Source organism: Chanos chanos, chromosome 4 (genome assembly GCF_902362185.1).
Source record: "Chanos chanos chromosome 4, fChaCha1.1, whole genome shotgun sequence".
NCBI lineage: Eukaryota > Metazoa > Chordata > Actinopteri > Gonorynchiformes > Chanidae > Chanos > Chanos chanos.
Genome location: NC_044498.1, coordinates 13,370,288 through 13,383,166, shown reverse-complemented (window position 1 = coordinate 13,383,166; position 12,879 = coordinate 13,370,288). Strand labels below are relative to the sequence as shown.

The 12,879-nt window shown below is 41.5% G+C and overlaps 1 protein-coding gene across 1 annotated transcript in view; it reads left to right on the top strand.

The window, feature by feature from the left end:
• LOC115810159 (protein diaphanous homolog 3-like) overlaps nucleotides 1–12,879 on the top strand; it is a 215,309-nt gene that overhangs the window by 168,808 nt on the left and 33,622 nt on the right. Inside the window, exons 28-29 of the mRNA XM_030772085.1 lie at nucleotides 5,476–5,571; nucleotides 6,910–6,972. Of these exons, the coding sequence (XP_030627945.1) occupies nucleotides 5,476–5,571; nucleotides 6,910–6,972 (159 nt within the window). The remainder of the gene's footprint in view (nucleotides 1–5,475; nucleotides 5,572–6,909; nucleotides 6,973–12,879) is intronic.

Genomic DNA, 12,879 nt, shown 5'->3' with positions numbered 1-12,879 from the left:
TGAATTATGAATTTCTTTATTAATCCAGGGGCTAATGTTGCCTTATCCCACAATCAAAAACATGTGTGGTGAATGTATTTGTTTATTTGTTTTGTTGTTTTTTGGGGGGGGGGGGGTGTTTTCTAAATGTCTTCCAACTCATAATTTATTATCCCCAACCCTTACCTACACCAACCGCCTCCACCTCCCCAAACATCCCTTCATAGCAAACCATGACTTTCATAGACCAATACGGCCCTTCATATACATGGTCAAATCTGCGGACTGGACAGCGGCTTATCACATTAACCACGGGTTAAGCATGTCTGTAAAGGATTTGTATGCTGCTCCAAGACTAGGTAACTTTTTTTTTTCTTCTGGTGATAGAGATAAAAGAAAGTACTTTTGAATCCTTGACCTTTAAGCTCAAAAAATTACTATAAAATCAGGATTTACAGCCATCATATCAGATTGACAGTTGGCATTTTGCAAAACTGATACTGAATGAAATGAAATGAAATTCAGATTTGTTCAGTGTATCCGTTGAAAAGACATGATGTGGAAGATGAGAAAGAGAGGAAGAGAAGGAACAGGAAAGGTCACAGATGAAGTAATTATAGTGGCATGGATGATAAACGTCCTTTTTTTTCGTCTCCACCAATCTCCTCTTCAAAGACACTGTGTTTGTAATCACATGATCACTACCCAGTAGAGATAAGTCAAAAACACTTATGCTTTCATCTGAGTTTTGTTGCACATCAAAACACCTGTCCTGTCAGTTTGCTGGGGGAAAATTTGAATAAGACAGTGACATTTCAATATCTATGGATAGCATATGTTAGCCTACTCTGTCTCTCACTTCTTTTCGTTTCTTTATTTTTTTTTCATTAGATTGTTTTGACCTCGTACAAAGATGGTGATGAAGACCCTATCCATCAATAAATATCATAAGTATTGTTTCTTTCGAAGAGCAGCATGCCAAAACTGATGACCTCATTGCCTGTCATTTTAGATTGCATGCATATATATATATATATATATATATATATATATTTTTTTTTTTTTTTTTTTTTTTTTTTTTTCAGTGGCTCAGAAACACCCTCTTCTCAGTATATTTTGGATGTCAAAACAACTTCAACTTTTAATTTTTCAGATGTCTTATTTGGAACCCAATTTATAACATTTTGAATTCTACTTCATCTCAACAATGAAACAAGACACTTAAGATCACAAACGTTCTATTTTTATTCCATCTCAAGCTCTCCTTGTAGGCGGGCCATTGCAAAATGTCTTGTCAGCTGTACTCATTGGATCTGATTGCTTTTTTTTCCTCCTTTGGGCAGTTTAAGGTATAACCTGACAGCTATTTTTCTCTCATATTTTTCATGAATATGTAAGTTTTCAGAGAGGGGAAAATTCAATGTGGACAAGAAAATTGCCAAAACAAACTTTCAGTACATTAAAACTCGTTTCTTAGTGACGCAGGTTTTAAACAAATTGTAGCTGTAAAACAGTTTGCAAAACAATTTTTTTTTTTTTTTTTTTTTTTTACAGAATTGTAAAACCATGTTTTCTCCAAAACTCACTGTAAATCTTTTACGTGCCAAAACTAAAGTGTTTGTTAAATCCATTCAGTTTCTCTGAGTCACTAGACATTTACTCAAGTGCAGCCACAAATTTCTAAAATTAGGTTGAGGGAAAGTCCAAACCACTCGGTGTCTTGAATCCGGCCTCACAGATTATCGAGTTGGATATTTTTGTCATCGTCTGCTTCTTTTGAGAGGAGTAAAGTGGAATGATGCTGTGCTTTGGTAATCAGTCCAAACAAGCCCCTGTGCCTCACTAAATCACTCCATAGTTCTCTCTTTCATACCACCAGCTATTGGCTTCACTGTGTGTCTTATTAAACCCTCACTTCTTCCCCTCCCTGTCCATCAGACACTCAGCGGGTGATCATCTCTCACTCATCGCTCACTCTTTTTCTCTCTTTCACTCCATCCATTTCACTCGTCAGGAGATTGTCATCCACTCGCTGTTCAATAAAAAAAAAAAGAATTAACACTGCCTTAGAACATAATGAAACTGTAAATAGATATGTTAATCTTTTCTATTACTGTCCTTCTCTCCTCATCTAATCTGAAACGCTATTTTTTTTTTTTTTTTTGCCTAAGTGGCATGTATCTTGGGTGCTTGATTATGTTCAGGGCCTGATCAGAGTGGAAAGAGAACATTGTGTGACATTGTGAATAGACTAGTCCAGCCTTGGACCAGGACCAGAGTAATGCAGGCGATCTGAAGAGACTCTCTAAGTGACTCGGTGCCGTGTTAATACACTGGGTGTCCCTCGTGGATACTGGTAGCTGTTGACATTTTGAGAAGGGTAACGTGGGATCATATTAAGGAAACGCATGCTTTGTTACTGACAACCAGTGTATTAATGAAAAACATATTGAGATGCAACTGTACATGGTATTCAGCTCTTTTACTGTTGGCTCTGCATAAGCTGGTATAATACTACACATGGTTCATCACACATAATGGGACCTGAGACACCATGATAATCTACCCCACCCCGATCACACTTTTTTTGTCCTCTCTCTCTCTTTTTTTTTCTTTTCATGCTGCAATCAGTTTGTTTTCTGTCTTCTCCCCGTTATCCTTTGTCTTCATCTCATGCTGCTTGGTCTTTGAAAAAATATCGTAGTCCTTTAATTAATATCATAACTATACTGTACATAAAAAGAAAAAAAAAGGCAGCTACTATATAAACCCACATATCCTTTTGGTCTCCTAATAGTGTCTGACTGTAGAGTCTACGTTAAACGATGACAGAGAAGCCTGTCTGTAAGCAGACGAATCATACCCCTTATTTCTAAGGCAAGGCTGTCGCCGTGGCAGCCGGCATCACCGTCGGTTCCTGAGGGGTGGGCGGAAGCCGCTCCTCTGTGTTGGAACAACGCAATAAGTGATTGACATTCACGCCTCATTTTCCTACACCGAGACTAGGCTGCCACCATTACCCCGACGCTCCAGTGTAAAAATAGCCGATTGAACCGCATCACTCATTTCTCACCTCTGTCATTAAGAGCACCTGTCAGTATAACAATTCAAAAAGACAGTACAGTAGATAAAAATCCAGAGTAGGAAAAGGACAGTGTGTTGATAAATAAATTAAGAGGTAGAAATGATTATGAATTAAACTTGTTGGGGGAGGGGGGGGGGTCAGGTTCATAGGATTGCTTTCTTGAATAGCACGTCAAGCTGTAGAGAAGATTTGATGGGCAATCAGAGCATACTTGTAAAGTGAACGCGTTTTGAAAGTGACAGATGTAGGAATGAAATACTCACACTATGTCATTGCGTGTCTGTTGAGTTTCTCTCCGCTCCTATGTAAAATCCGACCGCCAAAGGTCAACCACGTTCTCCTCCTCTCCTCTCCCCTCCCCTCCCCTCCTCTCCTTTCCCATCCTGCCTACCAAGTTCCCACATGCCATCACCCTTAAATATCAAAACCATACACCCCCCACATAATAGCAACTCCAGTTACCTAGACTTCACTTTGCTGTGCTCTCTCTATCCTGTGAATAAACCTCAAGAATAGAGACTGATTGAAACTGACCCCTCTGTTTTATCTCGCAGTGATATTATTAAGGTCCTTTGACTCTCTCAACACAGTTTGACTTGTCTTTGTTGCTGTGACAATGGTTCAATCAACATGGGAGCAAATGGAGCAAACCCTCATCATTAATGTGCCTCTGATGTTGAGCAGTAATGTGGGTTTGCCTTCCCTAGGAGAGAAAAAGATATACATTATCTGTCTACTCTCTTCTGATAATGATAGCATTACACAAACTAACAAATCATTAAATGTCTATCTCTCAAAGGTTCGTCGCCCCCCCCCCCCCCCCCCCCAGTTTAATGGGAATCAAAATTGTAGGTGTTTAAAAAAAAAAAAAACCAGGGAGAGAAAATACAAAAAAAAAACAACAAAAAAAACCCATTAATTGTCAAAAAGAATCCCAAGAGATGAAAGTCAGCAAGTAACCCAGTGCTGAAACATTCAGCCCACGCTCAGAGTGGAGTTCTGATTTGTATACAGGAATCATAGTGTCATCATTAGAGTTTCACACACTGCCAGACCTGCTACTTTCTTTAAACTGCATTGTGCTAAGCATGTCAGATCCCTACACTCAGAGTTTGCTAAGCAGACTTTAAAAGCAGGTACAATCTAAGGAACCAGAAAGTCAATAGCGTGATGTCAGACTGGTATTGAAGAGGTTTTGCGAATTGTTGCACTACTATATCTGAGAGCGACTTTTTTTTTTTCTTCTTCTTCTTCTCCTCTCTCTTTTTTCACCTCCCGTTTATTGTTACTATAACTAGTCTGTTGCCTGCTTTCAGTCTTCTTTCTTTTTCAGTCGTCTTCTTTTTCTTCTTCTTTTTTTTTCTAAACCTCAACCAAACAATAAACAGAACAAATTTAACACAGTGTGGGAAATCTAATACCATCCGATGATCCTCATTCCCGTTGATTAAGTGGATATTGTGCCAGAATATTGCATTACTTAGAGAAAATATATAAAGGCCTTCTCTGTTTGTCCTCTACTTATTTAATCAGTGTATACTGTGCACATAGAGGTAAACATAACCTCATTGCAATTACTGTTGGTAACAGTTCTTTTCCCGCTCGCCTATCCACGTGTTTGTGTGTGTGTGTGTGTGTGTGTGTGTGTGTGAGAGAGATTAATATTTAGGGTTACTGTGTTATCAAGGCTCTTTGTGCTTGCCAGCATTCCCTGGTGCACAATTCAAACACACAAGCCTGTCACCTCTGGAGTTAAAAACTGCTGAAAGCCACACTTTTCTATGGGCAATATTTATTTACTCACTCTCTTTCTCTCGCACACTCTCTCTCTCTCTCTCTGTCTCTGGCTCTCTGTAAATAGCATGGTGTTTATCTGCTGTGTCATGCATTCTGTAAAACACCAGGCACACTGCTGTAGGTGGGACAGAATTACAGTCGGACCTGAGACCTGCTATGGGGCTCGGGCACTGCAGGGCGGACGTATGGGCCTTTCTGCTCGTTCCCCCACAAGGCCTCCCCACGCTGTGTAAAAGCTAATAGTCTGAGGTTAATAACTTGAACTTTTGGCCAGGTTTTTTACGATATGGCCATCAAAGGCACAAATACTGTAGATTTGTAAGCTGCAAAAATCATGCAGGTGATGTATGGGAGAGTTACGGACTTGTCTGGTTTTCAAATGGTCAAGCTTTGAGTTCAGACGTTGTGGCCTTGTACAGCGTGCAATGCTTCTGAATTACTGCGGAAAGCCTCAAAGCCAGCCAGCAGATGAAAATGACAAAAGAATCCTGCCTTGTCTAATATTTTTTTTCTTCTCTCTCTCCCTCTCTCTCTCTCATTCTTTATCTTTCTTTCTTCTCCTTGTTGTTTCTCTCTCCTCCTGCCCTGCTCTCTTTTTTTCTTTTTCTTCTCAGAAAACGATGAGACTGGTGTGATGGATAGCCTGCTGGAGGCCCTCCAGTCTGGAGCAGCATTCAGAGATCGACGGAAGAGAGCACCCAGGCCCAGAGGTGAGTCTCTCCTCTCCACCTCTTCCTGACTCTTTTCTCAAATCCTCCCTCAAACCCTTACTCCCCTTTTCCCTCAATCCTCTACACCACTAGTCATCCTACCCTGCTTTATGCTCGCGCTCTCTCTCTCTCTCTCTCTCTCTCTCTCTCTCTCTCTCTCTCTCTCTCTCTCTCTCTCTCTCTCTCTCTCTCTCTCTCTCTCTCTCTCTCTCTCTCTCTTTCTTTCTTAACTGTGCTTATACCCCCTCTCTTGGTCTCAGCCTTCTCCCACTTCTCTGTGGTTCTTGGCAGATTACACTTGCTGCAAAAGGAAAATTGAGATCCTGTGTTCATATAAGCAGTACTGAGCCTCAAGGCGGTGTTGGAGCATCTCCCTGGCTCAGCGAGCTTGAGCTGGGGCCACGTGGGTGTCAGGAGTCCTAGCTCCACCATGACATTTGTCTGGGTCAGACGCTTACACAGGCAGGCTGATGGCAGAGCTGGTTCAGGGGGCGACTGTCTGTACTTATCCCCCTCCCCGTTATCACTCTGACAGAGGCTCTCAGTAAACACAGCCTATCTAAAAACCGTGGCTCTACAAAGACTGGCCCAGGAACAGAACCACTCAGGGTTACACATATACATACCACCTTACTCTCTCTCTCTCTCTCACTTACATTCTCAAATTATAATATACGCTAATGTTAAATGAGAATATCAACACTTACATTCTCAAACTGTAATATACGCTAACATTAAATGAGAAAATCAACACTTAAGAGCATCAGCTATTATCACAAGTTACATGTGGCCCTGAGGGACCATCTCACAGCTGAAGTGAAAAATGATGTTACAGTTCTCAAACTTTTTGTCATTTTTATGTGAGTGACAATTAGAGTATGTCATGTATGAAAATGTGTATGTTTATTCAGTTAGAAGATGATATGAAGTAAGTATTGTCTAGATATTTGTCTGGGTGTTGAGTCCTCCCCAGACTCGATAAACTAAACTGTAGGGTCACAGGGATTCTTTTCCTCACCAGCCAGTCCAGTTTTGTTAGACTGATGTAGCCATCATAATGGGCTTATGAAAATGAGACGGCGAAGTGATTCAACCCCCAAAAAATGCCCACTTGCTCTGTTCTCTTGCTGTGAGCCATATGCTTACATTTTCCGAATGTAACCGAAAGTAATCAACCTCCTACTGCACTGGTCATTTTGAAGGAAATCAGAGTCATTGTCTAAATGCAGCGTATGATAAGCGCTTAGCTCTCAATGGGAACAGGTGCTTCTGAAAGTCTTTGAGTGTTTCACTGTCTCTCTCACACTGCACTGTCTGTGTCATGTCCCATTTCCACAGAGGAGCCAGAGCAAACGGCCAGGCGCAGCCCGCAGAGGCCCGTTCTCAAGGAGTACAATCATGGTAACAAATAAATAAATAAAAAGAACCAGGAAAAAAAAAAAACATCTCTTTTTTTTTTCGCTCGCCTTTCATTCTTTTTCAGCTCTTGATTTTATTTCTCTTGCAACGCTAACCTTAACCCTCGTTCATTGGCTTTGTTCTTCGACTGTTTAGCTTCGGTCCTCCCTGGCTTAATTAATTCTCTTTCACTCGCATGGTGCCTAACCTCGTCTTCTGACCTTCGGGCTCTTGCCAATTTAACAAATGTGTTTTAACCAAAGTGTATACCGGCGAACGCAGTGCCTGATGTTCCAGTGATTGACTGCTGTTTGCTTGTCTGCATTGTCTCGCATCTCAAGCCCTGCCTGTCCAGCGTGTTTCCACCTGACGCTAAGCATGATTGCTCGTTAACCGCTTTACCGACTCACTGCATGCAGCCGTGTGGAATTATCCGCCTTTAATGTACTGTGCATTCTTCACCTACTTAAATGTTTGCTTTACTTTGGGGTTCACCTACCTGTATGGATCGCTAGCAAAAGGTAAGACTTGGCTAACATGGAAAAAAAAAATAAGGGTTCATAATTATTATTCGTGAGGTTTAGTTTTAGGGTTCTTTCCTACGCAATGTCTACCTGTCCTCTTGATTACCGTTCTCTCTTGATGCTGTAAGAGCTATTACTGAAGCATTCCTGGTGTTAATATGCGGTTTGAGTGGGTACAATTGAGTGTTAATGTGTTCTTCAAATATCCTTGGAGATAAGCTTGAAAGCTGCATCCAGAATGATTCTTTAAATAAATGTAGGATGTTAAGTATTCTTTTTTTTTTTTCTTTTTCTTTAAATAATCCTTTTCCCCAATGACTTTTTACCACTTTTATTTTTGAAAGCCATCTTAAAGTGTCAATTGAGTCTTGTTTGAGTCATAGTAATAATTTGCAAGGAAATCCCACAAATTGTTGTGTCTTACCAAAATATGAAATTCTCCCAGAGGTACTTAATTCCCATGGCCCTATGAACTCATTGTTTCTAAGTTGAGAGCAACAAACAGTCATGTAACACCAGCCTTGATCTCCTACCGAGAACTCGTATACCTTCATAGTATCAGGCCAAGTGCTAAATATCTTCATATTACTTCTGTGCAAGTGAAGACGCTAATGATCTACAATTGAATTTCTTTGCATTATTTATGGTTGTGGCAAGCATATTACAAATCAGCGGCGTAAGATTGCAATGTCAGTTACCTCGTCAAAGGGTTGCCTCACAATCGTTATCGAGGCACTTAAAAAATTAAGCTGTAACCCTATTAGAGCTTATTGCTTTTAATAGGACTCCCTGCCGTTCGTGTGCAAGCATACACGAATTAAATTATTCACTGGCAGCCTTCTCTCTCTCCACCCATGACATAGATAAAGGCCTTCGCACTGTTGTTCTGCTCTGACTTATCTCAAATTAGATTGGAGTGTGGAGGAGAGAGAGAGAGAGAGAAAGAGTGTGTGGTCTTGGCCTGATGCGATTCATCATAAGGGGGGAAAGCGCTACTTCTCTGTTTCATACTTAACTTTACTCAGATGTCCAACAGCAAAAATAAATGAAGGGCATATTTCTGTCTGGCACAGCCTCCCTGTAGTGCCGCGGTCCTCCGAGACTGCGAGGAGGTAAAGGCCGTCGCTGCCCAGTTCCCCGTGCTCCGGACGCAGCCTGACTGACTAATCAAGCCCCAGGCTCGGCCGTGTCAGCGTAGGCCCCAACACTTGTGTTCCCAGGGTTGACACAGATAATTGCCTCCCATCTCACACCATGCCTGTGTCCCATTCATCTTCATTTCCTCAGTGCCATCTGCTTTTTAAATAAAAATCACCCATGTCCCACACACACACACACTCACACATATACATACAGCTCTCAGAGGTCTGGGGCATGCTACCCCCTTGACGCACTAGCTCACATTCTAAACTTAATTGCTTGTTATTTGCACAGAGCATTTTCCAGCTGCATGATGAATGTGTCTCTCTCTAGAGATTTCTGTCAGGTAGAGGAGGACTGTGTGTGTGTGTGCGTGTGTGTGTCTGTCTTTTTTGAGTGAGAGTGAATTGGCAAGAGAGGGGAGCAAAGGAGGAGGTGGAGAGGAAAATGAGTGGTTGATGAAGTTTGTCAGCACTACCTCATTTCACTGCACCCCGCACTGTAAATACCCCTCTATAATTGATCTCCGGGGCTTGGGCGTTTTACACTCCAGTGAGCCAGGGAGGAGAATTGAAACAGAAACATCTGCACCAGGAGATACTGTAATTAGCGGCAGAAAATGAAGTGGTCAGGTTAGGTGTTCACAGCCATTAGTGCAGGGGGACTCCTCTCTCATGGGCGTGTGCGCGTGTGTATGTATGTGTTTGTGTGAGAACGAGAGAACCCGCTTTCCCCAGTGGTGGTTCTGTAGGGCACACAGATGTGATGAGAACAGAGATTGGATTTTGCTCCTGTGCTTCTGGGCGGATGAGGGAAATGTCGGTTTTCCTGACACTCCCAGCGGAGCGGTAGACAACCTAAGTGCACAACCTCTCAAATTCATGTATAATCTATGGAGGTATACAGCCCCGTGCTCCCTGGCCCTTAACAGTGCCATCCAATCGAACTGAGGTCCAAATGCCTCGGCCAGCTCGTGTCGCTCTCGTAAATTGAATGTGTGCAAACACAAATTCACACGCTTTTGTCGGGTCATTTTCTAGGATGGAGTGCGTGAAATCTCTTTAGCTGATCCATCCCCCCCTTTTTTTTTCTCACTCTGTTGCTTTCGCACGCTCGCGCTGCCTCCGTCCGTTTTTAGCTTTCCCTAAGCCGGAGGCAGCATTTGAAGCGTTTAAGTGTGACTCGAACCCCTTCATCTTTCACTTGGCTAAAGGTGAGCAGGCTTTATATGGACTGGGCTGTGACCTGGGTTAGTGTAAGGCTCAGAGAGAGTGAGTGGGAGGGGAGGGGGTGCTTTGTTGCTCTGATAGGATTGGGGCTTCAGAGATGATGGATTGATTGTGCTTGACCACATGAAACGTCTAGGATCCACCAAGGAATTGGTTAAAAAAAAAAAGAAAGAAAAACTGTGGTTTGTTCCTGGCTATTCCAGACCATTCTGGCCTTTTCCGCCCAGTGCAGGTGCCCTTTACGAAGGGCTAAGTGTGTTAAGGAAGCGGCATGTGCATTTGTCACACTCTTCCCCCCCCTCCAGCATTTCAGGGAGTTTCAAGTCACCGAAGAGAGAAAAGCGTTCCTTTTAGAGACCCATTAGGTTTGATTTCCTTATTAATACACGACCTAACAATGATCATGTAACATATTTTTTTGAAGTAGAGCTTGAAATTGATTTTCAGCTTGCTGGTAAAGGTCAGTGAGCGCTTGGTAAATTAAACGCAGAAAGAGCTCTCAGTTGGACGAGCTGAGTACAGAGCGAGTCTAAAGGTTTTTAATGGAGGTGTTTGACAGACACAGGCAAGAGTGGGTTTCACCTCCCTTTCTCAGTCAGAGAGTTTATGACTGTCCCCTAGTACCTTACTCCACTCATTTTAGAAAGCACTGGTTTTTGGCTTTTTGGTTTGTTTGTTTGTCTGTGTATTTGTTTGCTTGTTTTTTTTGTTTTGTTTTGTTTTTGGGGGGGGGGGCTATTATTGTTTTTGTATTCTTATGTTATTTTTTTTATGTATTCAGGCTTTTAGGCTAATTTATTTATTCATTCTATGAATATTGTTAATGAAATATTATTGCTTAATTATCAATATTGTTGTTGCATAGTGGCTTTAATATTGCATTTGCAGCTTGCTGTGTACATGAATAAAGTCAAATGAAAGAGCAGAAAATCCCATTTAGAATTGTTAGCTGTGAACTGGGAATTAAATAAGAAAACTGTATTTGAAAATTCAGGCTTTTCAAGATACTTGTTTAAGGTGTTCTTTTTTAGTCTTTATTGGCAGACATTTTTTCTTTTATTCTTGTCTGTTCTTGAGGTGAACCTGATCATTGAGAGAAACCTCTTTATTGTTTGAGGACAGGATGAGAGTGGAAAGTAGAAATGAAGATGGATGAGACATAAGATGGAATACAAAGTTTTCCCAGAGCCTTGTAGTGCTAGAGGTGATTTCTATTACCTTTATAATAGGCTTCTAGAGCCATTGGGTTCAGAGAACAAGCTAGCCTAGACTCCAGGGCTATTACTGCAAAACAATTCACTACACAACACTGGATTGCATGACTTCACTGCAGTGGTGCATGCAATGTACACAATCTCTGCTGTGTATTCTACATGCTTCAAAACACCCACTGTATTATCTCACTCAGACCCCCACACACACACACACACATTTATTCAATCAACTGCTTTTTCTGGTTTGCCTCTGTTTATCCAGTAGATATTGTTACTGTTAGACTAAAAGAGCTGACTTCAGTAAGAGCCCTTCAGATATGTAATAGAACTTGCTCTTGATTATTTAACCTAATTGTGGAGTTTTTATTTGGAGGTCACTGGGTTTCTCCAGACTGTTCCGTAACCAGCACTCGATGTATAAGTAGTTTTATTTTTTATTTTTTTCCACAAACATCTCTAACACAATAGCCTCCGCAGATATTCTATGAAAAAATGACATTAGAACTCACTTGTCTAGCTCCAGTAGAATTTATTGTGATTTAAATACCAGTCAGTGAAGAAAGGGATGTTCGGTTGCTTTGGTTGAGATACTGGTTTTCTTTGAGTGGAAGATGAGAGCTGGCACACTTTCTATACATCAACCAACTCGTCTTCTCTTTTCCCTCTTGAAGTGACAGAAAAAGAGAAAAGGGGAAAAGCAATATTAAATCACCGCCTCGCAGACAGAGTACCAAGCACCGCAGCACTTTCCCCCCATCCGCTCTCTAATTGATGCTACATGTCATTGTTCCAAAAGTTGGACTGTCAAAACTCTTGATTTATCGGTATTTCACCATCATATATCATCCACACATCACGTAAGGAAGGCCTATGTGCATTTCATTAGAGTGAAAGATTAATTCAACAAAACCCCGTTCAGGAACACTGAACAGACACACACACACACACACACACAACCCCCCCCCCCCCTTCTCTCTCTCTCTCTCTCTCTCTCTCATCCTCTCACACACACATGGACACCTTATGCTAACGTACTAGAATAGACACTCATACATTCCCACTTGCTCACTCAGGGCACTAATTTGTATATACACACATGACAAATACGTCCATCTACCTGCGCAGTTGAAATATAGTTACAATACACTGTAGTTCTTAAATACGCTCAGATGACCAAGAACAGCTTTCTTTGTCCTTCTTTTAGACCGTGTCTCCACGGATCTTACTCTCAGTGTCGTGACTGAAGTAATTTCTGTAGTTGCCTTGCGCACTGCAAAAATATCAAGGGGTCTCTGCTTTTCTGTAGCCTTTCTGACCTGTTGCAGTGGATGTGCAGTGTCAGCAGATAAGTTATAAGCAGTGAGCAAGTGGTTTTTCACTCAAGGTAATAGCCTAATTAAAGCCAACATGGCTGGGCTATTGAATACTGATGCAGAGCCCTCCTCTCTCTCTCTCTCTCTCTCTCTCTCTCTCTCTGTTTGTGTATTTGTGTGTGTCTTGTCTTTTGGAGTAAAATGCAAGAGCAGGTGTTACTGAAAAGGTGCGGGTCCTTGTCCTGGGTCAACACTGATGCTGTCTAAAGAGAAACACCCAGGGTATTTTTTTTTTTTGTTTTTGTTTTTTTTTTAACTCAGCTGATTTTTACTTTTAGTATAAGAGCCAAGATGTCTTTTTTGGTCAATAAAATTTTAGAATTTTTTTCCTCCCCCTTGATGTTTTTCTTCTTTTTCTTTTTCTCTTTTTGCTCTCACTTTTTCCACTGTCTTCCCTCTCACCTCTCACTTTATTTTGCTCTTTCCCTCT